Source organism: Paramisgurnus dabryanus, chromosome 12 (genome assembly GCF_030506205.2).
Source record: "Paramisgurnus dabryanus chromosome 12, PD_genome_1.1, whole genome shotgun sequence".
Lineage (NCBI taxonomy): Eukaryota > Metazoa > Chordata > Actinopteri > Cypriniformes > Cobitidae > Paramisgurnus > Paramisgurnus dabryanus.
This window is the reverse complement of record NC_133348.1, coordinates 32,563,061-32,588,237: the sequence shown is the minus strand read 5'-3', so window position 1 is coordinate 32,588,237 and position 25,177 is coordinate 32,563,061. Positions and strand designations below refer to the sequence as shown.

At 36.3% G+C, this 25,177-nt stretch overlaps 1 protein-coding gene across 1 annotated transcript; it reads left to right on the top strand.

Annotated features, from left to right (window-relative positions):
• Positions 1 to 229: 229 nt before the first annotated feature.
• Positions 230 to 23,856, top strand: gnpat (glyceronephosphate O-acyltransferase). The gene is made up of 16 exons (XM_065268836.1): positions 230 to 415; positions 761 to 952; positions 2,132 to 2,308; positions 4,564 to 4,693; positions 7,323 to 7,450; positions 8,213 to 8,288; positions 8,773 to 8,924; positions 13,159 to 13,289; positions 13,973 to 14,196; positions 17,131 to 17,382; positions 17,575 to 17,654; positions 17,880 to 18,020; positions 18,209 to 18,308; positions 18,546 to 18,639; positions 18,729 to 18,790; positions 22,309 to 23,856. The coding sequence occupies exons 1-16, from the start codon at positions 392 to 394 to the stop codon at positions 22,350 to 22,352; spliced, it is 2,007 nt and encodes a 668-aa protein (XP_065124908.1). The 5' UTR covers positions 230 to 391; the 3' UTR covers positions 22,353 to 23,856.
• The last annotated feature ends 1,321 nt before the right edge of the window (positions 23,857 to 25,177 follow it).

The window sequence follows — 25,177 nt, the reverse complement described above, 5'->3', positions numbered from 1 at the left end:
ACATTATTTTTATTGGGTCATTTTGGTAAATCTAGTTAAACGCCTTGTTCTAATTAATTTTTTGGACTGAACTTTGTGCATTGTGCATTTATCATCACGCATATTTTAGTATTATGTGTTAGATAATTGTTTATCACTACAAAAATAGTATAAATAAAGTGAAAATAAATATTTAAATGCAACACAACCGAAGAGAGCTTGTCAAACGGCTAAGCTCCGCCCATTCAGTAACGTGTCGTGCACTACACAGTGCCATTCTATTCACTATTTCTAATTCAGTGACAGGCGTGGATTTCGGGCTCTGCTCTAAACCATCAACCTTGATCCAAACTTTCCCAGCAAGCATTCAACTGATCCGTAACACCCATGTTTTGACAGCTGCTAGATCGAAATGTCGTCCAGATCACAGTATTCGGTAAGTCCTTTAATTCATGCTAGCATGCTACGTGCTAACTTTACCTTCTTGCAATGATTGCATTGGGAATATCTTACAGAGAATGTCAAGTGCACATCAGGGTTTTGATTTTTTTATTTGTCGTTAGTTTTAAAGTGACTTAACGGTCGTATACCTTACAACACAGTAAAGCAAATAAAGTTATTTATTTTCACACACTGTCATTTAAAAGTTTGGACAGACCTACACATTCTAACTTCATTCATTTCGCACATTTTATACTATTTATTGGTAAATAATCAAACTATGAAAAACATAGTGTGTTTGTTAAACAGCAGTTCAAGACAAGTTTCTGTCCTTACACAGGCAAGGCATCCAATGCTGAAGAAGAGAGATGATTTTGAAGACATTTTGCAGGAGAGGCGGAGCTCCAGTGATCTGAGATATGCACTGAAATGTTACACACCCACACTTTATAAAGGACTGGTGCCCTGCAAAGCCAGCATGCTGAAAGCCATCGTACTGCAGTCTGATCACCTGCAGCATGTTATCAGACAGGTGCAGTGACCACAGTAAACCATTAACCCACTACCATACTTTCATGCATAACTATCCTTAGGCTAATATTTTGATGAATGATCTTAAGCACACAGTTGACAGTAACATTGACTTCCACAGTATTTGTTTTTTTACCAGCAAGTCAATTGTGTGCTCATCATTTTTCAAAATATCTTCTTGTGTTCATCAGAATAAAGGGCGGCATTATTATAATAAGATCCCCTTCTGACATCACAAGGGGGGCCAAATTTCAATGACCTAAAAGTCAGATTTTCATGATATGTCTCTTTTAAGGCAGCAAATATTTTTTTTCCAGTGTAGGGATGCAAAATGTATCAGCCTTTATTCTGTATCACCAAATAAAAGCATTTTTCCCCACTTTCTGACATTGGCCGATTGTTTAAAAAAAAGCAGATGATAAGGGAAGATAATATTCTGACATTTAAAAGAACTAATACTGTGTTATTATCTTGACTTGGGCCACAGTGAAAACAGATTTGCAGTTTTTACGCAATGCACTTCTAGAAATTTACAAAGTATTACTTTAAAATGAGTATAAAACAAAACTATCTGTATGTATTAGTATCGATAGATGTCATTCAAAGTTAATCGAATATTGGTATCAGCAAAGAAAGTTTGGTATGGATCCATCCCTACTTAAAATGATTCAAAGCAAGCATTTAAATATGCGAAAACAACTGAAAATTGAGATATTTTTTAGTTTGTAATGAATATACATCAGTCAACTTATGCCAAGCTCTAGCACATTTTATTTTGTAGAAATTTTGAGTGATGGGCCTTCAAATGATAATGTGGACAATATGGGGGCCTTGAAGTGGAAAAGGTTGAAAACCCCTGGTTTAGGACAACATGAGGGTGAGAAGATGATAAAGTTATTATTTTTGGGTAAACTATTCCTTTAAAGTACATTTTGTAGTGTTCCTGTTGCTCATCTGATACAGCACTGCATTAGCAGGGCAAATGTCATGGGTTCGAATCCTAGTGAAAACACGTGCTCATAAAATGTAAAGTATTGTCAAGATGCATAATAATATGGTACATACTTATTAATGATAATATGTAACAGGAATAAGTAAGAATCCAGTCATCAATGTTCACTTTTAAATGAGTTTCATCTCAAGGTTTTTTGACATTTTCTTTTATTGCATGCGTCTGCAGGTTTCATCAGAGTCAGGAGAAAGCAGTGAGCACGTTACTGAAGAAGCATCTTCTATTTTGGATGAAATGGCTCATCGCCTGCAACTCAGCACCGTCCGCTTCTTTGCCTTCACGCTCAGCAAAGCCTTTAAAAGACTTTTCCGCAGCGTCTGTGTCAATGAAGAGGGCATCCAGAGAGTGAGTCTGTCTCAAAATACTTGTGTGAAAAATCTGATATATACACAGGTTCTCTATCCAAAAGAATTGTTTACAATGAAAGTTTAACATTTGTCAAGCTCCAAAAGACCAAAGTAGTATGTTGTAAGTTTTGTGAGTTGTTAAAGGAATAGGTCACCTAAAATCTTAAATCCTCTTACAGGTTACTTAGCCTCATGCCATCCCAGATGTATATGACTTCTTTAAAGCCCCACTGTGTACTTTGAGTTAATTCTTAACAAAAACCCATGTTTTCTTTCAAAAGTATGTGCTCATTCATGTGTAATTACTTCCACCCCACTAATGAAAGTATTCTCGTAAGTGTAGAATCTGCTATTTAAAATGCATACCGTCGAAGCGCTCTCTGGCTGAATCCATGTTGTGCCTCCATCTTTGAAATACATTCGCCGACGAGGGACATTCCTGAAATTCAAGCTCCGCCTTTCGCGCTTTCACTCTACACTCACGCTGGCCGATAGCTGAAGCCTCCGGAGGTTGCATGTGTAGGCGGTATACGTCATCAAGACAGTCTTATTTCAGAATATTAACAATTATAAAGCTGTCAATTATTCTTAGTTAATTGTAAATTGATGTAATATGCTTATGACTTGCGAATGTAATGCTCAGTTGATTTAAATAAACCAGGCTTGATGACGTATCCAGCCGTGACCTGCGTAGCTGAATCCTTCGGATTTTACAACAGCCGCACACCGTGATGAACCTGCGATCTAATGCTTTGATTTGAAAGCCTGTTGAAGACATATTCTCGAGGACATTAAAACAAATCGCCAAGGAAGCGAAACGGGGATTTTAAACGACAACGAGACAGGAAAAACATCAAGACCAAAGTCACTATTGGAGTTAGTTTTCCAAGATGGGGCTCAAGGGACACTGAAGTTGCACCTTATATCTTCTCCACAGGTAATTCAGCATATTCGTTTACATCGATACAGTCCATGTTGTAAACTTGAAGTTTTATAGTTCCTTGGCTAACTTTAGCATGATTATGCATAACACTTGTTAGTGTAAACATGCATGTGGTTTAATGTGTTTGAACAGCCACACGCCGTCTCTCCGCCCATTTATGTAATCTGAGGTACTGAGAAAAATGTTTTTCATCTTTTCTGACCTCTAGAACAAACAAACGGTGAAAGCCCTATTTTTAGCCTTTCATTGATAAAAGCGTCTGATCTGCGCGTCTTTTGTTTCATTTTACAAGCGTGTGAAAGTTGCGCGATCTTTTTTCACCAATATGAGAGAAAGCTCTTACATATACACGGACATGTAACGTTTACTTAAAACATAAGCATTGTACTCTGACATAATGTCTGACATAATACTCTGTTAAAAGCGTCTGATCTGCGCGTCTTTCGTAAAGTAATATTCAGTTGATTGTCATATAGACTGTCACCTCTAGATGGGAGTAGATCCTACACAGTGGAGCTTTAAATACCATCACTTCTATGGTTCTTGAAAAAGCACAGCAATCATTAAAGTAATCCAAAATGACTCCAGTCTGTTTACTGAAGTAAAAATGATACCTTTGTGAAAGATTTTGAGCTTATATTAGAGAAATGTAAACAAGCAGATCCGAGCAATGCATTCAAATATGGCAGCACTTAGATTACTTAACTCATATCATTTCTCTCATTGGTTCTCGCGTGATTCAAGACTGAAAATCTCTCACTGCACTTTTTAAAGGTGACATAGAATGATTGAACGGGGTATTTATCCTTGTTCTGTGATGTGACATGTAGACAAAAACATTTTTTGTTTGGGTCTGTAATGCCTAAGAAGCTTCCTAAAAACCTCTCTCAGATAGCTCTATTAGGGTGGGGGATTTTAAACAAGTGGTTTTGCACCTATTTGGCTCCCCCTACTGGCTTAACTTGCAATCTCATTACTGATTGGCTGACTTTGCTGCCACTCAAAAAATGTAGCCAATTATTTTAAAGTGGAGGGGCAGTGAGATGCCTGTGATGTCATAAGCATCAGTTTTTCAGATTGGGCCGTTTTCTGGCTGACATTTCTAAAAGAGGAATTTCTATGTGACTGAGATGTTTAGCATGTCTAGCACTTTTTGTATGTTTGTGAATGTGGGTAGACTACCATTATTCAACAAAGACAAGGTAAAAATGGTTTTTCATTCTCTGTCCCCTTTAATAAAACTTGTATCTTGCTTCTTCAAGCATACATTTGCTCTGTAATTTGTTATTTCTCTTTCTCTCTCTCTCCAGCTTCAGCAGGCAGTGCAGGAACATCCGGTGGTCCTTTTGCCCAGTCATCGTAGTTACATGGACTTTCTGATGTTGTCATACCTACTCTACACGTACGACCTTCCACTGCCAGTGATTGCGGCTGGAATGGGTGGGTACAGGATTATAATAAAGACGTTCTGTTTGATGTTATTGTTTCTAGCTCTTAAATGCATGATTTTCTAAATGTTTAAGATCTGCATACAAGTAGACAAAAGGTTTTGTGACACTTTTAGTAGATTTACCAACAACGGCCACTAGGTGTCATTGGTTTGTTGCATACTTTTGTCAAAAATGTATGCATTACTGTCACTGCATTATTATTAGTGCAAAAAGGTTTTGAAACTACATTCTTAGAGTTTTCCAATGATAAATAGTTTGTCAAGATTTTTGAAGATGTATAATAGCATATTAGTGTTATGAATATAATAATTATTATGCATTCCTATATGAGGCTGGTGACATTTAAAATCACAGTGATAATTACACTTAAAACACAATATAATTTCTATCACCAATTGGCTTTGAAATATGAAAACTACACCCATAGAGCTTTCCAATTAAATATTGTTTTTCAAGATTTTTTCATATTAAGAATTGGACATTAGTGTCATAATTATTTAGTAACGGGCCCATGTGAGGGTCAGTGACATTTTTTGAAACTACTGTTACTAAATCATTCTTTTTGTAAAACTATGAGATATGAAAACTACACTCTTTGGGGTGGTTTTCCGGACAAGGATTAGCTTAAACCAGGACTAGGCCTTAGTATAAATTGGAACTATAACTAGTTTAAACAAACATGCCTTACTAAAAACATCACTGGCTGCATTTTGAGGCAAAACATAGATCACTGATGTATTTTAAGATATGTCAGTATTGGTTATTTAATTTGGAGAGCTTTTACATTTATTTTAGTCTAGGACTAGTCTAATCCCTGTCCAGGAAACCACCCTTTAGGTTTTTCCAGTGATATATAGTTTGTCAACATTGTTTAAGTTTTAGAATAAGCTATTATCGGTTTAAAAGTTACGTAAACAATTTGTGCCCACCTGTGGGCTGTGACATTAAGGGGTTAAACAAAGAGGTCAGATGCAAAAAAAGTGCGCCTGACATGTTTTCTTTTAAATTAGCATTTTTTTATTACACTCTTATGTTTAGGTTCAGTAATTTCTCTTTAATGGCATTGAAAATGTCCTTTTGGAAATTGTATAGTGAGATTTAAGGATAGGGATCATTCGGTCTTGAAATTGTTTATTCAGCTGCTAGATGAATTTTGTCTCCAGCTTGTTCCCTGCAGTACACCAACCTTTTTTAACAACCCTTAACAAAACGTCCTTGCATGCAAATACAAACACCATACCACAGACATTATGATTATTAAATTGGGACAGATTTATATTTGCACAGATGGTGATACATACACCTGTAATGTTGATGTTTGTTTGTTTGTTTATTACAAAAAGATTATCCTGTCTTGATCCAGTTTTTTTTCCTGACATAATTTCTTAGTGCCATGTGTCTGTCCCCTTCATATTCTCCTGATTTGGTTGAGTGCATCACCTTTACCCTATCAGTTACTGGCTGTTGCTGTTCTTTAGTTTTTTGATTTAGTCTACTCAAAACATTTTTGTTTTACTTTTTGTTTAAAAAATTTTATCATTGTTAAAAATGTAAATATAATAATATAAATAAATATGAATATATAGAATATTAATAGAATGTGCTTTGGCGGGCAACTCACACAGACTCTGTGTGGGCAACCTGGCGCTTGTAGATAATGCGCTATATAAATGTGACAACACAAAACCAGTCATAAGGGTACATTTTGTGAAATTATAAGCTGATAAAAAATAGCTTTCCATTCATGTATTGTTTGTTAGGATAGGACAATAGGAAGAGATACAACTATTTAAAAATCGTGAATCTGAGGGTGCAAAAAAATCTAATATTGAGAAAGTCGCCTTTAAATTTAATCAAAAAATATACCTGTGTGGCTTATGACTAGCTTTGTGGTTCAGGGTCACAAATAATTAGAGTGTAATTGTATAGTAATTAATATTACCATGTTTTCAATATAATAATTGGTTTAGTCCAGTAACACTTTATTTTAGTGTCCTTGTATCGTGTACTTATTTATTAAAGTACTGCGTAATAATGATAACCAACATGTACTTAGTGTAGGGTTGGGGTTAGTTGCATGCAATTATGTAATATTTATGTAAAGTGTGTAACAAATACACCATAAAATAAGTGTTACTGTGACACAAACAATATGGTACATGAAAGTGATACATTGGATATATAAAAAAATACAGTGATATTACCATGACACCACTCCAGCACTGCAATATAAGACTATTGAAACTGCATATTTCAGTACTTTTGCTTTTTAAAAATAAATTATTAAACATTGTTAATGTTAAATTTTCTTTACTCCTACAAATAAAATTGGACTTTTCATAATATAAAAAGTAATTCTATACACTTAATGCAATGTTTTAAGATCAGAAGATTAGCAAAATACTATAATTGATACAAAAATACCCTACTTTATTCATGTGGACTCTATAAGAAAACATACATTTTAACCGTAGGCTTTTGAAAATTTGCAAAATGTACATTTCAGCAACTTTTTGATTTAGAATTTAGTAGTAAATGACATTTAAACCTTTGAACTTGATTTTATATGTACATGCAACTATTTACCAATATAAAACGGGACCTGGTGTTTTCTGCAGATTTTATGAGCATGAAGTTTATTGGCGAGATGCTGCGGATGTCTGGTGCGTTTTTCATCCGCCGGTCGTTTGGAGGAGATCAACTGTACTGGGCTGTGTTCTCAGAGTATGTGAAGACCATTTTGAGGGTAAGAAACGTCATCTAGATGAGTCAGTCAATAGAAGAATTAGATTATTGTTTCCAGGATCTCAACTGGTAAACCATTGTGCAAGGCCATGGGTTTGATTCCTAGAATCCCATCAGATTAGCTGCAAATTAGTCCCCACCTCTACTCAATCGCACCACCTTGGACCATAGATATGAATATGGAAGATAGTCCCTACCTCGACTGTTTCGCACCACCTCAGACCATAGATACTACATTCGGCAGTTTCAGACACAGCTGCTAAGTCTGGTTTCACACCATGCATACGTGAACTGTGTGTTTGCAGCACTAATAAAAAAAGTCATACGATTTTGGGACCATCTTAAGGTGAATAAATGATGACAAAACATTTTGTGATGAGCTTTTCCTTTAAAACAGAATGTGTGGTGATAGGTGAATATACTGTACGGTACAGATCATATTTACAACACTTAGTACACTTCTACACATGAATACCATACTTTTGTGCCTTATTTAACTATAATAAGTGACATTTTTATGTTTTTATCCAATTAATTGATTAATCGGAAAAATAATTGCCCGATTAATCGATTATGAAAATAGTTGTTAGTTGCAGTTTTAAATCTTGTTTAATTGGGTGTTGTATAATGTTAACCAGCAGTTTGTACCATTTGCCAGCTATCTTGTAATTTTTGTTGATGCCAAAATTATCAATCATTTGTTTGTGGAAAAAAAGCTCATAAACCCGACTGGCATCTTTATGTGGTTGTGTTCCTCATTCAGAATGGCTATGCCCCAATTGAGTTCTTTTTGGAGGGAACAAGAAGCCGAACATGCAAATCACTCACACCAAAGACAGGTAATGTAATGCGCTGTACATTTTTATGTCATTTCTAAAACAGACCTTCTCAGCCGGCATGCCTTGTTTTCTGTGGTTTATTCAAATGAAAGCTCTTGCTGACTCTTGCATAAATTGTGCAACGTCAAGCCTTTTCGCATGTTTTGATCTTTTTTTATTGCGCCACAGATAAATTCAAGGTGACAGGCAACATTTTTTCAGTCGCCGTCGCTGGCGCACAGGAAGTGAGCTGCCAGCTAAATGAAATTTCACAGGATTTCCACAATTGAATCATAGTCCCGGAATGATATACCACCCCTGACTAATTTATGGCAGGGAGGTTTAAAATGACTGCTCGAAATCTGGCAAGCCCGACGGCGAAGGCACTGTAGGGGTCATCAATCAAACCCAAAACAAAAGCAAATTTAGATGAATGAGACAAACAAAATGGTCCGCCTCTTTGAACACGATTTGTGTCAGCTTCATCTCTTTTCTTCTCCCTCAGGGTTGTTGAACATTGTGATGGAGCCGTTTTTTAAAGGCGAGCTGTTTGATGTCAACCTAGTTCCTGTCAGCATCAGCTATGAGAGAATTCTAGAAGAATCACTGTACGCTCGTGAGCTGCTCGGCGTCCCAAAGCCCAAAGAGTCGACATCGGTGCGTTCAACATAAACAGCAAAAGTTTTACAGATTTCTTGTCTTCCAGTAAATCGAGACAAATTTACTTGATTGTCAAACTTTTGTTAGTTTTCTTGTTTAAAGGTGACAGTTTCTCATGTTAATCTTGAGTACCTATAGAGTAGTATTACATCTTTTATGCTTCACTATTCATTCGTGTTGTTTACATTATATGCGTTTACACGCCAATTGCCAAGAAAAGACGTATTTGATGCCGTTTTACTTACCACCTGTGGTTCCGACTCATGACCAGATATTTTATCTCTGGGGCAGAGCCATCTATCAGTTTTAAATGATCTGCAAATCTAATGTGGACCTTGTTTACTTATAAAACATTTGTCACTGAAATGGCAGGAACAAACAAACACACTTGCACAACTCCTTTGCTGCACCAAAAAAACAAACTCCATGCACTGTTCCCTTAACGCTGGGTTCGTTGGGAACCTGAACCAGATTATTTTCCTTCACAATCAAATACACACTGCTTTGGGGACATTGTTGATTAGGGCAATGATGGTTGTCATAACCACCATATCACTTGCGGTGGTGTGGGCATCACATCATTAATGTAGAATATTGAGACAAAACATCTATCAAACACAAGTAACACATAAAATTACAATCATCGATTATGAAAATCTATAAACTTCATATTCTTAATCTGAAATATTAACTGAAGTCACATATAAGAAAATGCCACTTCATTTTGTGGGCATAGCACAGGGTTCCTCAATTAGTTTTACCACAGACCAAATGATGCCAATACAAATCCAATGGGCCTCTAACCACAATTTTTCTAGTTGTTTTGAAAAACTGGATTTCCATGCAAGCAAACTGTTCCTGCTCATCTCCACACCAGATATACTCACCATTTAATAGTGGTTCAATGGGTCAAAAAACTCACAGTTTGGATCAGTTACAGATTGGATAATTTTTTCGATCAGAAAAATAGGGGCTACTGTAGCTTTAAGAGCGATTCTACACAGTAGGGGTGGGCGATATGACCAAAATCTTCTATCACGATAGGATTAATTTTATATCATGATAACGATATGTATCACGGTAGAGTTTTTTATGTTTTAATAAGGTTTAAATCTTTAATACCATAGAAATGTTCATAATTCTCACAAAAAACATATACAAGCATAGAAAGAAGATAAAAACAAACAAAACTCAAGCTCTCTGAAGATACACAGTCAATAAGAATGATAATAAATAATTATGCATGTATGTATAGGCCTATATATATTTTTATTTAAGGTAGAAAAGTGATTTAATCAGGAGCAGTGAGAGATTTTTTTCTCAATGCTGTTTGATTAACACGAGTGACAGACAGGAGCAAAATTAGGTAACTTCCCCTTTAAGACCAAAGTCCGGATCCAATACACTGTTACACATGCGCTTTCTCTTTTAGCTGTTTACTTTCTCTTAAGACCTTACTGGTCGTGTTTATGATGATGCTTGCAAAGACGGGAATTTTGACGCATATGTGTATTTAAGGCCAATAAAGCGGGAAAAATGCTCACGAGCTTAATAAGCAGAGGTCGCGCGACTTGCGCGCTCCTCACAGACAGAAAGAGCAGCGGTTGCGCGACTTGTCTGCTCCTGACACACAGAAAGAACGCACGCATACAGATCTGTTGTCTGTGTTTCAATGGCTTAAAATAACTTGTTTTAAAACTGCAGTGCTTAAATACGTGTACATAGTTACGTTTTCGCGACCACACGCACAGGAGCGTGACGTGGGCACGTAACCTCGATAGAAACGATAGTCCAAAATCTCTACCGGTTGACAAATTTCTACCGGTTAATTTTGTCTACCGGTTTATCGCCCACCCCTACTACACAGAGTCACATGTAGCCTATTTCGTAATTCTCTTCACTGCCTGACCCGTACAATCTATATCACTTTGAAGCTTGCTGCGAGAGATGACATTTTTTTTACGTGAGGATAGTAATGATTGCACAACAAATCCATGAAAAATCTGTACGCATTGCTTCCTGTACTGCTGCTTTGTGCGATTGTGAAAGTAAAACTCGAGCCCGAGTTCAAACGCAATTTAAATACCTGATGCCTGAATTTCATACACCGCAATTACCCATCCAAATCTGTGAGAGAATGCATAAGCATTTAAATATATTTTCCTCCCTGTCAAAATAGCCTGACAGGCAGGGCGGGCATGCATTTTGATAGCCCGACTGCATAGCACAATAACCCCAGGACGTGGGCGCTAGCGATTTTGCGAGCCCTGCTGCAGCCATGTTACGGGAGCAAAGTCCTTGATTATTACGCCAGAATGAGAGTTTAGTTCCTAGCCATATCTGCCTAGAAAATCACAACTTTTAATTTTCCATCAGTATTAGTACACTATGTAACTACAGAAGAGTCAAGTTTTAAATAGGAAAAATATCCAAACTCTTTGGTTATTTTTTAGTGCAATGCTAATGGTCTAATCAGATTCAATGGATTGTGCTAAGCTATGCTAAAAGTGCTAGCGCCAGACCCAGAGATCAGCTGAATGGATTCCAAAATGGTAAAAATCAAATGTTTAACTCTAGGGGAGCTGGAAAATGAGCCTATTTTCAAAAAAGAGTGGAGTGTCCCTTTAACATTAAAGGGATAGTTCATCAAAAAATGAAAATTCTGTTATTATTTACTCACCCTCATGTTGATTCAGATCCTGAGTTTCTTCATACTGTTGAACACAAAAAAAGATAATTTGAAGATGGTAAAAATATTGTTAGCACACAGTTGGTACCCATTGACTTCCATAGTATTTGTTTTTCCGACCATTGAAGTCAGTGGGTTCTGTCAACTTTAAGGTTCCTTTCATTTATCAAATATCTTGGTGTTCAACAGAAGACAGAAACTCATACAGGTTCATAACAACATGGTCCGTGTAACGCTTTTCAGTTCTTTTTTCAATTTGCACCATCAAAGTGAATCAAATGAAAAATTGGTTTCAACATTTTATTTTTCAATTTTCACGAGTACTTCACAAACGGATAATTGTCACTCGGTTTAATTTTCAATTCTACGTGTTTAGGTTGTTGCTTTAGCAGGGCTCGATATTGCGACTATATGCGACCGAAATTTAATCTGTGCGACCTTAAAATATATTTGGGAGCATTTCTGCGACTGCCCATTTTGTTGTGGTGCGACTTGATTTAGATTGTGATGCTGCGTGCTGCTGTCCCAGGTTCAGAGTTCTCTCCAACGTTACATAACCAATTCAAATTTCATCATTAAGTTCTTGCATTTAATGAAGACCGCAGATTGGCTAATAAATAAGACGAACCGCGAGCATGACGAGAACAAGCCGACTACAGTCAATGTTACTACTGTAATTAATGACGACGATCCGGATTCAAATGCGACTCCACCACCGGAAAATAAGACTTGACGTTAAACCTTTCAGAAAATGGCTCGATGTAACTTAATGTGCTTACTGTAAATCCTGTAAAATGGCGTTGGTGGCGGAATCAAAACATTTTAAGCGCCAGACCTTGCTTAAACATGGGGAAAGTGTCAAATGTCAATGTTGATGTGGAACACGACAATGTTGATGGTATGTTTTTATAAAAAATATATTTTTTAAAACATATTAAGTAGTAATAGCATCCTGGTAATGCAGTTATCAATACTAATATATATATATATATATATATATATATATAGGCACAGTAGACAGTTGGTGTAAACGCAGCATTAAAGGTGCAGTGTGTAGATTTTAGTGGCATCCAGTGGTGAGATTGTGAATTGCAACCAATTGTTCAATTCACTGCCAATGTCCCTCCCTTTTAAAGCACAAAGAGAAGCTACATAGAGGACAAACATTTCATTGTCTAAGACAACATAGTGACAAAATGTGGTCTGTAGAGCAGTTTGTCTGTTTAGGGCTACTGTAGAAACATGGCTGTCCAAAATGGCAACTTCCATTTAAGGGGACCCATGGTGTATGTAAATAAAAACGGCTCAATTTAATGTAACTAAAAGGTCTTTATACACCACTGATAATATAGTTATGTGTATTATATTGCATTTCTGTAAATAGATCCTCATAAATTTACACTTTGCATTATTAATGTATTATTTTTTGCAATGTATACAATACATTTTGTACTTGTAGCCAAACTTAACCCATGCAAGGCATTCTCACTGAAATGTGCATTATTTTGTTTCTTATGAGATGTTCTCTTTTCTTGCTGCCAGGGTTTGTTGAAGGCCCGGCGGGTTTTGAGCGAGGACTACGGCAGCATGCATGTTTACTTTGGTCAACCCGTATCTCTCCGCAGTCTGGCAGAGGGAAAAGTCAATCGCTGTCAGTACAACCTGCTGCCCAGGTACAGAACCAACCCAACATTAGCCAGAGCCTGAAAGTGATGAATTAAAAGTGCTTGAATTTTCACCAGAAAATACAGAATTGCATATTCATGTGAATCCTTTTCACTCACAGTCATTCCCCAAAAAACATGAAACTGAAACAACTGTCATATATTTCAGTAAGCTATTTAATAAAGTTAGGACTTCATTAAGCTATCAGGCTTGCATTGTTCTTACAAGTACGGCAGATTTTAGTGGTACATTTTATGAAACTTAACTTTGCTTTTCAGAGTAATTTTGCAAGTGTGATTTGTTTTGAATTAAAAAAAAAAATTAACCATTAATGAAGTAACTTTACTTTTATATGAAGTTTAACTAAGTTAGAGAGGAGTACGGTCATGTAATCCAACCAATCAGCACAAAGAGGTGTTTATATATAGACGTCCCTCACTTCTTTCCTTTGACAGTTTTTGCAACATTCATCCTCCACCCCATCGCCTCATTCCCAGCTGGTATATCTATCCCAGTTATGTAGGGGGGAGTACTCTGGGTTCCGAACCCTCTCCTCGGACAGCACACCAATTATGCTTTATTATCAAATTTGATTAGATGATAATGCAAAATCATTTTTTGTTGACATTAAAATGGCAACCACCAAGCTTGTTTATTTGAATTGTTTATCCCGTCTGCTTTTCTCAACAAGGCACATTCCTCAGAAACCCAGCGCAGACAATCAGGCTTTTCTGACTGATGCTGCGTTTCGGTTGGTGCGCCTACAGGAGGAGAACATGGTTCTTAAACCCTGGGTTCTCATTGCCACACTGCTTCTGCAGAACCCTGATGGACTGGACCTCTCCTCTCTTGCAGAACAGACAGACTGGCTCAGACACCTGGCGCTGGCGTTCGGAGCCTTCTTAGACTGGCCTGGTAAGAAACTGACTGGAATTGAAAGTTCCAGTCTGATTGGCTGGCAGGCTTAGTGTAACATTTCATAGCTAGTGTGTAATTTTGTCCACCTGGAAACAAGGTCAAAGTTACGAAATACATTTTGTGAAAATATAACTTGTCATGTTCAAGATTAAAAAATAAAGTGATTGACATCAAACTTTAATGCTCTGAATCCCAGAATTAGATTAGGCAGTTAGTGATTCCAGGGTTCCCACGGGTCATGGAAATTATTCAATTTTAAATGGTCTATTCCACACATTGAAAGTCAGGGAATTTTATATTTTTAGTCCAAGTCATCAGGGATTTTTGTTTGTCGCTTTAAATTTTAGTTGATCAAAATGTAATCCGCTTGTTAAGTTGGGAGGTAAGGAATGCTGTTTCCGGGTCCAGGGCTTCACTGATTTCAAGTGAGACTACAATCTAAACAGCTGTTTATTGGCATTGTTTACTCATTTCAGGCAGTTAAGTTACATTTTTATAAACTCATGGTGTATACTACAGTATCCAGGCTCACGGCATCCCAGACATAGGTCTTGGAAATTCGGCTCTTTGGTCAGTGAAACAGGGAATTTGACATTTGGCTTGGGTTGGGTTGTTGAGGCCATTTTTGGCATTTTTTTTAGTTTTAATTTGGCCACAACTTTCTCTGTGTTTCAACAAATGGAACAGCTGTAGGTTACAATTTTTTTTATTGACACATATTTTGAGAAAATGCTTTGAAATTTGTTAAGAACTCAACAATATACCATGGGCAAATTCACTCCCCTTTCTGGTTGTTCGTGGCCAAAAAAAGCACTTTAATTAAAAGTCTGTAAAAATCATAAAGTTCATATATGATGTCACTGATTTGGGAGAAACACACACAAGATGACCAATATTCAATATAAAAATTAGAATTTGATTGTGGACTGGATTTTTTTGTACATTTTTCACAGTCTTGGGGATGTCAAAGATTAGTAAAAACATTGGCTTTGATGCAGTTTTCGTGCAGCATCAGATTTGATTTTTCTCCCTAATTATTTGTCTGTGGCTTTTTTGCCCAATTGACTTTCATTATAACAACATATAATCGCGCATTCTTGATTTTTGGTGGTTTTTCATTTGCTAAGAGGTAAAATTTGTAATTTTTACTGTTGATCACTATGTGGCACCATTAACCCTTTGATAGGCCTGTGCAAAAAACAGAGCTTAATTTCTGGCATGTACATTGAGTTGTATGTGTGTGTGTGTGTGTGTGTGTGTGTGTGCGTCTGTGCGTGTGTTTACTTTTTATATTGAAAATTGGTCATTTTGTGTTTTTTTCCCAAATCAGTGACATCACTTATGAACTTGGCAATTAAAGTAAACATTTGGTAGTTTTAATCAGGACTGAAAGTGATTTAAGAAATGTGAATTTTTTTACAGCCATTTAATTTAGTGGCTTTTTTGCCACGAACACCCCTAAAGGGCGGTGAATTTGAACAACCCACAAGGGTTAATGTGGAAATTATATGTAACCTTTTGTCAAATATAAGTAATATATTTATATGCCTGTGCAAACTTGAAAAGTGCAAAGTGACTAGAAAATTGCTAAGTGAAGGTTATCATATAAGGAATAATGTAAGGTAGCGCATGTCACTTGTATGTGACCAAGGACCACAAAACCAGTCATAAGGGTCGCTTTTTGAAATGTATACATTATGTAAAGCTGAACAAGTAAGCTTTCCATTGATGTATGTTTTTTTTAGGATAGGGCAATATTTGGTTGAGATTAGGCTTGCCGCGATAGTCGGTGAAACGGTGATAACCGGTGCTTCAGCCTCTCACCGGTTAGATCACTTGCCCTCCGCGACACCGTCTTTCACCGTTTTGATATTTTCTTGTAATTAAATAATTTAGTTTCGTTAGAGAGAGCAAACACTTACAACTAAATGTGTCTGTTGTCTGAATTCAGCGGAGCTGAACGCGCGTAACGTCACAGAGCAGCAGGTGTCAGATTTCATTTATTTCTGTCAGAGTTTGCGAGGCGAGCTGACTGACCAGATGATGATAGAAGCCGCGTGCTTACTCGTTTTTGTTATAATATACATATATATGATGTTTAATATAAGCGAGATCGTTTTGTTGTTGTGTTTTTCATCAAGAAAAATATTAAACCCATCATTCAAGCAGCGCATTTATGGAGAAGTAGCCGGTTGCTCTACTTGGGACTGGCGGGTTCTGTGAGCATTACCTGCGCACATTGACTCAATCACTTAAGTAAATCAGCTGTTGCACTCGCATTGCACGCAAATTCATATGCGATTTAACGCAGCTTACGCAAGAGCTGCATTTAAACAGTTGCGTAATTCAAAAGTTAAAGTAAAATGTGCACGTCTGCATGCGCATTTATAAGCCCCTCCCACCCTTTGATACCGGGATCACAGAGTTTGTGACAGCCGATTAACCGGTGGGAAAATTATGTCACCGCAGCGACCCTAGTCGAGATACAACTCTTTGAAAATCTAGAATCTGAGGGTGCAAAAAATCTAAATATTGAGAAAGTCACCTATAAAGTTGTCCTAATAAAGTCCTTCGGAACACATTTTACTAATGATAAATACATTTTTGATATCTTTTTGGTAGGAAATGTACTAAATATCAACCTTACCTAACATTCTAATGATTTTTGGCATAAAAATGATAATTTGACACATACAATGTATTATTGGCTATTGCTACAAATATACCTGTGCTACTTATGACTGGTTTTGTGGTCCAGGGTCACAAATGCAGTTCTCAAATTTGTCACAGTGTGCCAAAATGGATCATATATAATTCTGCTCGGATAAAGGGAAGATATTAATTAAATAAATAATTATAGCTCAGTTGGATAGCTCACTTGACCTCATTTTGAACAGTGGTCCATAATAAACTCTTTTTCTCTGTTATTAGATCACGAGACGTGTGGGAAAGTCATCAGCTGTAGTTTAGCTCTGCACAGACACTTGTTAAGTGTATCAGATGAACAGGTTCAGCTGAACGTCACAGACACGCTACAGGTCGACACCACACCAGAGGAAGCTGTGTTTCAGCGAGCCGTCGTTGTGCTCTCTTGCGCCTCCTACAGGAACCAGATTTTGCATGTGTTTGTCAGACCGGCTCTACTGGCTGTGGCCATGCAAAGCGCAAACTCTCACAGAAAAGGTAAACTATTGTATGTGTATACTTATATACTAAATTTGATCTCAGATGTATATCGATCTTTAATTTATTGAACCAAACTGAATCCCTATAAATTTCCATTGTAATGCCAAACTGGTTGCTATACCCAGCTCTAATTTTTTATCCAAGGTTATAAACGGTTTGCTAACAAACTAGCATGTGTTTGTGTTCTAGAGGATGTCTACAACTGCTTCAACTTTCTGAGGAACATGTTCTCCAACGAATTCATTCTGTGCCCTGGAGACTCGGTTCAGGTTAGACCGCATTCAGATACACGACACCACAAGATTCAGCAACCAGCAGTTTGTCTGTCCACGGTGAAAATAAAAAAGTGGAAATAATACCAATGCCTTGCTAATCAGATTGACTTTCTGAATTGAAATCTAATTGAATCATCAAGTGCCTATACATTCCCACCCCTAATATGTAATCTGTATAATATTCCAGTTTGATTTTATATACTGTGTGTTATATTGTAGGACTTTGAAGAGGCGTGTTATTTGCTGGTGAAGCGTGGAGCATTACAGGTGTCAGAACATGAGATTGTGATGTCAGCGAGCGGTCACAGCACTCTCACATTTCTGTGCGCACTTCTGGAGCCGTTTCTGCAGGGATACCAGGTGACATATTTCACATAGGCTGTGTTCTTGTGTTTAAAGTGTATTAACTTTTATATTATACCCCATTTTGAGATCATCGAGTCATGCGAGTATCGTGCGTTGACCATCACAAACAGTTGACCATCATGATCCATCCTTACACACAATGTCTGAAATGTTTTTGTGTGTGTGTGTTTGTGTGTTAACAGGTGGTGTGCAGATATTTCTGTGAGGAGACTCGTGAGACCCTGTTAGAGAAGGAGTTTATTCCTGCTGTCAGGAACTTTGTACTGAAACTCATATTAGCAGGTAACATACATAGCTGTTGTTTTTACAGGCCAAATATTTCTTTGATCACCAGACATACCATCAATATGTTTCCTGAACACTACCTCTGTCTTTCATTGTTTAACAAACAGATAATCCCACCCCAAACTCATATTATTGGTTGAGACCACATTTCTATGTCCGAGATCACAAAACATTGATGTTTCTTGGGTGTAAATGATCTGTTTTCTCTGTGTCTGTATGTTATAATGGTATCAGGACATCTGAAGTATTACGAGGCATTATCTTCAGACCTACAGAAGAACGCTCTGGCAGCCCTGCTGAGGCTCAAAGCCTTGAGGAAAGTCAAAGTGTAAGATGGACATCTATACAAATTCCCTGGTTCTTGTATTAAAGGTGTCTGATGTGTTTTGTGACTGACGTGACCTCTCTCTCTCACAGAGGAGACCAGATGATGTTAAAGGTGAACAAGATCGCAGTCAACTCACTGGAGGATACGCTTGGTATGAGTTACGCCATTTCCTCTCAAAATACAGTAACTGTATTGTAGTTCCTGATATTTCGACAGCATTTTGTAGCTGTTTACATGTGATGTCTAAAAATGCATGTTAAACGCAGGTCAAGGCGCTTTTTCATTACAAAGCACCCTCTGCGCTTCTGTGGCGTCTTTTATAGCTTTTTCCACATATTACTATAATTGCAAATTGATCAAAACTATGAAAGTTAATACTGTGACTAAAGAAATCCATTAGTTCAAGACCCCTGCATTACAGCATTTATCACCGACTGACGTTCAGGTGCACATTTTTAATATTAAAAGAGCCTTAAAGTGTTATGTTTATTCAGCAATGAGTTTACATTTAATATTGTATAAAGGCTTAATACAAAAGAGGAACATCAATTTATTTATACCATTTTTATTAAAATATTGTATTGTTTTGTAGGAGGAGGCTTCATAGCAATTTATCCCAAGGTTTTTTCAACATTCATACTGTTATCGGATTTACAGTATTAACCGAAATTTAGAAGTATATGGCGATAAAAATTGTGGCCATGTCGTCCAGCCCTAACTTAAAATAAATATTAACCGAACGCAGTGCAAATCTGACACCTCACAGCAGTGGTTCTCAAACTGGGGGCCCTGAGATGGTGCCAGGGGGGCCCTTGTTTAATAAAATTTGATAAAATTAATTAATTTATCATAAATTCTGTGCAATTAAATGTTAGAACAATAAGGTTAAATATTAACCAACAGCACTACATTGAATAATGGAATATGTTTTGTTTAACTCAAATTTTAAGTTTTGGAATTATTTATGTCATAAATTTTCTTTGGGTGGCCTCGAAGGGATGCAGTGCAGAACCACTGCCTTACAGTACTGTTTGAATAAGACTTTGAAATTTTACTGTCTGTCAGACTTTTCTGAGTGTCTTTTCATTAGGAACAACAAATGTAAGGAGCCCAAAAATGTATTGGCTGATTGAAAATACTTGCCAAATATCGTCCAATACATCAACCACTGCAATAAATGATCACTAATGTATTTGTCTTTCATTGAGACGGTTTCAGATAAATATTTGCATGTCGAGTAAGGACTAAACTGAAAGTAAAACATTAGGATGCACTTCAGTAGTTTTTAAATGAAATTGCGGTAAAACTTTCTATGAAGCCCATGCTTATAATGAATTATAGCCCTCTTTATAATTGCTACTTATTACTATTCTATAAATATATTTATAAAGACACAACAACACCTACAGTATACCCCATTATAAGAACAGTTATGGTTACATTTATAATATGTTTATTATTACTTATAAGTGATACGTATACTTCCATCAGCCTGCATTGTTATAATGTCTATAGTTACGACTTAGTAATGCAGATTTAGATCTTTGTCAAATAACTGAATTGTTTTATGTTAGGATTAATTGATGGCGGACTGTTGAATTATAAGAAAATAATGCACACCCAAGGTGGATATGCAGCATGTCCGTGGGTGTGCATTAATATTTCCAATAATTCAAAGGACCAGAGTCGATTATTCCATTTATACCACAGTTACCCAAAACATGGCTTTGGTGGTTATTTTTAAGAGATTTGACAAGTTAGGTGTGTGGTTTACAGAAAAAATAATCAACACCCATGGAACATTTTTCAACCAATTAGAGTAAAGCATTCAACAGACCGGTGGTATAAGTTGTTGTTAATAGCCATGTTGTAAGTCATAATACAGTTATAATCCTCAATAAATGCATTATTGATCAGTTTAAGTAAAGTGAAAGAATACAATTGTTAGAAAATCATGAAGATGTTATTCATTGTCCATTTTAAAATGTTTATTTGCTAATTTAACTACAGAAGAATAATGGTTTAAAAAAATTATGAAAATAAAAATACAGAAATTCTATAAATTAAATACTAGTAAAACATACTAGTAACTCCTTCCCCACCAACATTATCAATTATTTTCACAAAACGTTAATGCCTTCCAGAAACTTTTCCCCTTTAACTCTTTCCCCGCCAGCGTTTTCAAAAAAGTTTCTAGCCAGTGCCAGCATTTTTTTTTTAATGATTTTTACAAAAGTTTAATGCCTTCCAGAAAATCTTTAAATATATAAACATACAATATATCAAATGAAAGAACAGACCCTCTGCTTTAAAAAAAAAAAACTTTATTCCAATCTTCATTTGTTTTCTCTTTATCAAATATGTGTAGGTTTCTTCAAAAATACCACATTTTGAGCAAAAAGCTGAAATAATTGCATATTTGTGAAGGACTTTTGATAGAGATCAGATTCAGAGTGATTATCAAAACATACACACACAGAGTGTTTACTGTTTGGCCTTACTGGATGCTTCAGTGTTTTATAAGTTGGGTAAGAGCGCCACCTGGTGGATAATAGCGGCAATGTGGATTGCCATAAAAACTTGTCATTGGCAGGCAGGGAAGTGTTTTTTCTTAATTGACAAGATCATCATTCTGCGAGGAAAGAGTTAATGAATAACATCTTTGTGATATCCTATCATTTGCATTAGGAAAACTGTATCGTATGCTTTCACTTTATTTAAAACCATTAATAAAGCATATATAGAGGTTAATAACTGTATTATGACTCACAATAAGGAACTCACAACATGGCTATTAACAACATTATAAAACAATCAGTTATTTGACAAAGAACTAAATCTGCATTACAGCATAAATATGTAATCGTAACCATACTATAATGACATCATAACAATGCAGGCTGATGGAAGTTTCCAAGTAATTAAAGGTGCAGTGTGTAATTTTTAGAAAGATCTCTTGACAGAAATGCAAAATAATTTACAGAAGTATATTATCAGGGGTGTATAAAGACCTTTCACAATGAACCGTTATGTTTTTATTACCTTAGAATGAAACGTTTTTATCTATATACACGAGGGTCCCCTTACATGGAAGTCACTATTTTGTGCCACAATGTTTCTACAGAAGCCCTTAATGGACAAACTTTTTTTACTAAGTTGTCTCCGACGATTATCCGGTGATGGCCACCGTAGCTTCTCTGTGTGTTTTTAAAGCGAGGGGTGAGCAGTGGATTTAGCCGTTGGTTGCAATTCACAACATCACAACTAGATGCCGCTAAAATTTACACACTACACCTTTAATACTTATAAATCACTGTATAATGGACTATGAGCATGCGCATTGAAAAAGCAAATGCATCGCTTATAAAAAAAATATTATAAATGTATCTATAACTGTTCTTATAATGGGGTATACTGTAGGTGTTGTTGTGTCTTTACAAGTATATTTATAGAATAGTAATAATCAGCTATAAACAATTATAAAGGGGGCTATAATTCATTATAAGCATGGACTTCATAAAAGTGTTACTGGAATTGCTCTTAAAAAAGTGAGATTTGTTCACACAGAAAGCATTAGTTTTCAGACTCATGACCCAGTTCGTGTTGTGATGCTGTGCTATTTTACGGCTACAATCGTCTTGTTTACATTTCCTTTTCTCTGTCACACAGGAGGTAAAATTCCTACCCAGAAGCCCATCCTCGCTCGACTGTAGTCACGCACACACTCTCTCTCTCTCTCTCTCTGTCTGCGGTCTCTGGAGGGCCAAGCCAAACTAAACTGCCTTCATTAACATAATGCCAAATTTTGCAAGGTGGCACGGCTGACTACAAAGGTTACCTGTCATGGAGCTTTAAAGAGTCGTCACTGGGTTGCCATCTGGGACGTTCCCGCTTCTTTTTATCTCTCTCCGTCTTCTATGAACTCGACAGTGAGTGGCGCATCTGTGATCTACGCGGTTTCTTTATCAGACGCGTTTTAAACAGCTCTATGAAGACAGGCGTGTTTGATTTGTCGCGTTTGAACGTCTTGTTGCGTTGCGTTTTATGCTTTGATTTAAAACACTGTTACTGTTTGATACACTATTACTGGATTATTTGTGTTGGGTCTGTTATCTATTTTTCGTGCCTGATTTGAATTCTTTTCATTTTGCACATTATATGTTTGCACTGTAGATTTGGACGTCTGTCGCTTCAGTCTGGGATCTGGGTTTTTAGGAGTCTTGTTACAAAAGTGGGTCACTTGGAGGAGATAAATAAAATGTCTCTATTTATAAAAGCGAAAGGGAGATTTTTTTAATTAGGTGAACGACCATGCAAATTAGCCAAATACAGAAACTTGCTGTTGGTATTCAATGTTTACATACTTCTTATGAACAGCTTTTGTATTTTTCTGATGATAATAATAAATCGTAATGAAATGACAGGTTTTATTTTATATATCCTCGCAGTATTTTGAATATTTCACACTTTGCCTTTCAGTAATGAGATGATTTGACGATTCGTAGCCATGGTTGTATTTGATGTTGGGGTGTTGTCGGATTACTGAATGCTGTTTGCTGTCTTTGATTTCTTATTTTTAAGTATGAAGTCAACAGTTAACAGATGATGAAGTAAAATGCTTACGACCCAGGGTTTGGTCAGAATTAAGCTTTTAACTTGGTGTGACGAATACTGAACTGTATATACCTTAACACGCTCCTTCTGGGCTAATATTTTAAAAACGATCAAACATATTTACCCATTGAATTGATTTAAAGGGGAATTCAGGTAGCTTTACCTTTCTGTATTTTTTTTTCCGGGCTGCTCATCTGATTTTGTCTGTCTTTAGGTCAATGCAAATAAGAACAAGAAAACTCAAGCCATATGCAAAGCTATAATGTTCACTCCAATTTCAATATTTATATTTACATTACACTAGCTATGTTTACATGCACAAAATTTTGTCAATCTGACTGAATTTAATCCGATTGCAGGTTATGACAGTACAGTTTACATGTATCTGATTGAAATGTTTTTATGTACATTACAACCCAAAAGCTTCCCAATGACTATTCACAGTCCAAATACCAATAACTAATATACAAAATCTTTTTAATAATTTTTAACCCGCAGAAAAATGTAACTTGCTGAAATCTGAACTCTGCCACATAACAGAGGACTTGGCAACGCAGCGCACAGCATCTCATCGAGTTTACGCTTTATCTCTGTATATATGTGCAAAGTCAAAGTTGAGTTGGAGAAAGTTGTTTTTAACAAGTTTTCAGATATAGGCAAAGGCACAACACTGTTTTATTGCCTTATGTAATGTTATGGAAGACATGAATGCTGCAGAATTTACAGCGCGTGACTCAATTACTTCTGTGATGAGAATCATGTGATACATAAATATGATGTGAACTTAATCATAATTCTTCTGCGCATGTGCACAAGGTAATTTTTGCATCTAATTGAGACTACACCATCCCTTTCAATACAATGTCCTCGATCGTATTTATTAAGGTGTTTACATGAAGGCTGTACAATATGATTGAGCCATCAATATGATTACAAACAGATTATTATTTGGTTGCATGTAAACATAGCTATTGACTACATAGGCTTTTTTGCTTTAATAGATGAATTTATCTTGTACATTTGAAACGGTTTAGACAAAACTGGATTGAAAATCACTCGTTCTGTGACTGTCACACATTTTGTTTTTTTTGTCTGTATGAATGTTTGTCTTTTATAATGAGTTAATATTGTGGGCTAACAGTGTTTGGTCTGACACATTTTGGAGACTACTGGTCAAATCTGCATTAAAGTTTATCATGTGAAACCCAGAGGTTGGATTTTTTTATGTTATTTGATTGTAATATTTGCAGAAAGCAATAGCTGTCATTTGGAGATGCTCTGACCCAGTCGTCTAGCCATTATCAAGTGCCTCAGATCCTTACGCATGCCCTTTTTTCCTGCTTCTAACCATGCCTCTACGGTTCAGGGCTGTTTTGGTGCCAAAAGGGGGACCTACACAATATTAGGCAGATGGTCGTAATATGTTATGGCGGATCGGTGTAGATTAACGGAAACCTAAAGGTACAGGAGTTTTTTATCCTTAAACCCCTTAGCATTCTAGAAAAAGGCAAAAAAGGAAACAAATTGTACCTTCTGTTTTGATTGTATCTTAAAACGTTTTTTTTTTTTTTGTAGAAATTATTTGGTCTGGATTCACGTCAAGTATAGATTTATTTTTAAAATCATGTGAATAAATGTTTATGTGTATAATAAACCAGGGTTTTTTAAACTTTATGATGCCATGCACACCCAAATATGATGAGCATTTTATGAGGGACCCCCTAACTTAAATATATATTGCAATTTATACATTTTATGTATAATATATAATGGGCATTTTGGATAATGCTGGATGTATAAACATGAAGAGATACATTTTCAATTAAAAAGCAGCAACTTTCTGGCTTATAAACCCCAATAAGGGACTGTTATACACTCTAAAAAAAAAAAAACGGTGCTATATAGCACCAAAACTGTTGCTTTG

Coding starts and splice junctions, on each gene's coding strand:
- gnpat (XM_065268836.1), top strand. CDS start 392: ATGTCGTCCAGATCACAGTATTCG. Junction 18,309..18,545: donor ACTGAAACTCATATTAGCAG/GTAACATACATA, acceptor TAATGGTATCAG/GACATCTGAAGTATTACGAG. Junction 18,791..22,308: donor CTCACTGGAGGATACGCTTG/GTATGAGTTACG, acceptor TCTGTCACACAG/GAGGTAAAATTCCTACCCAG.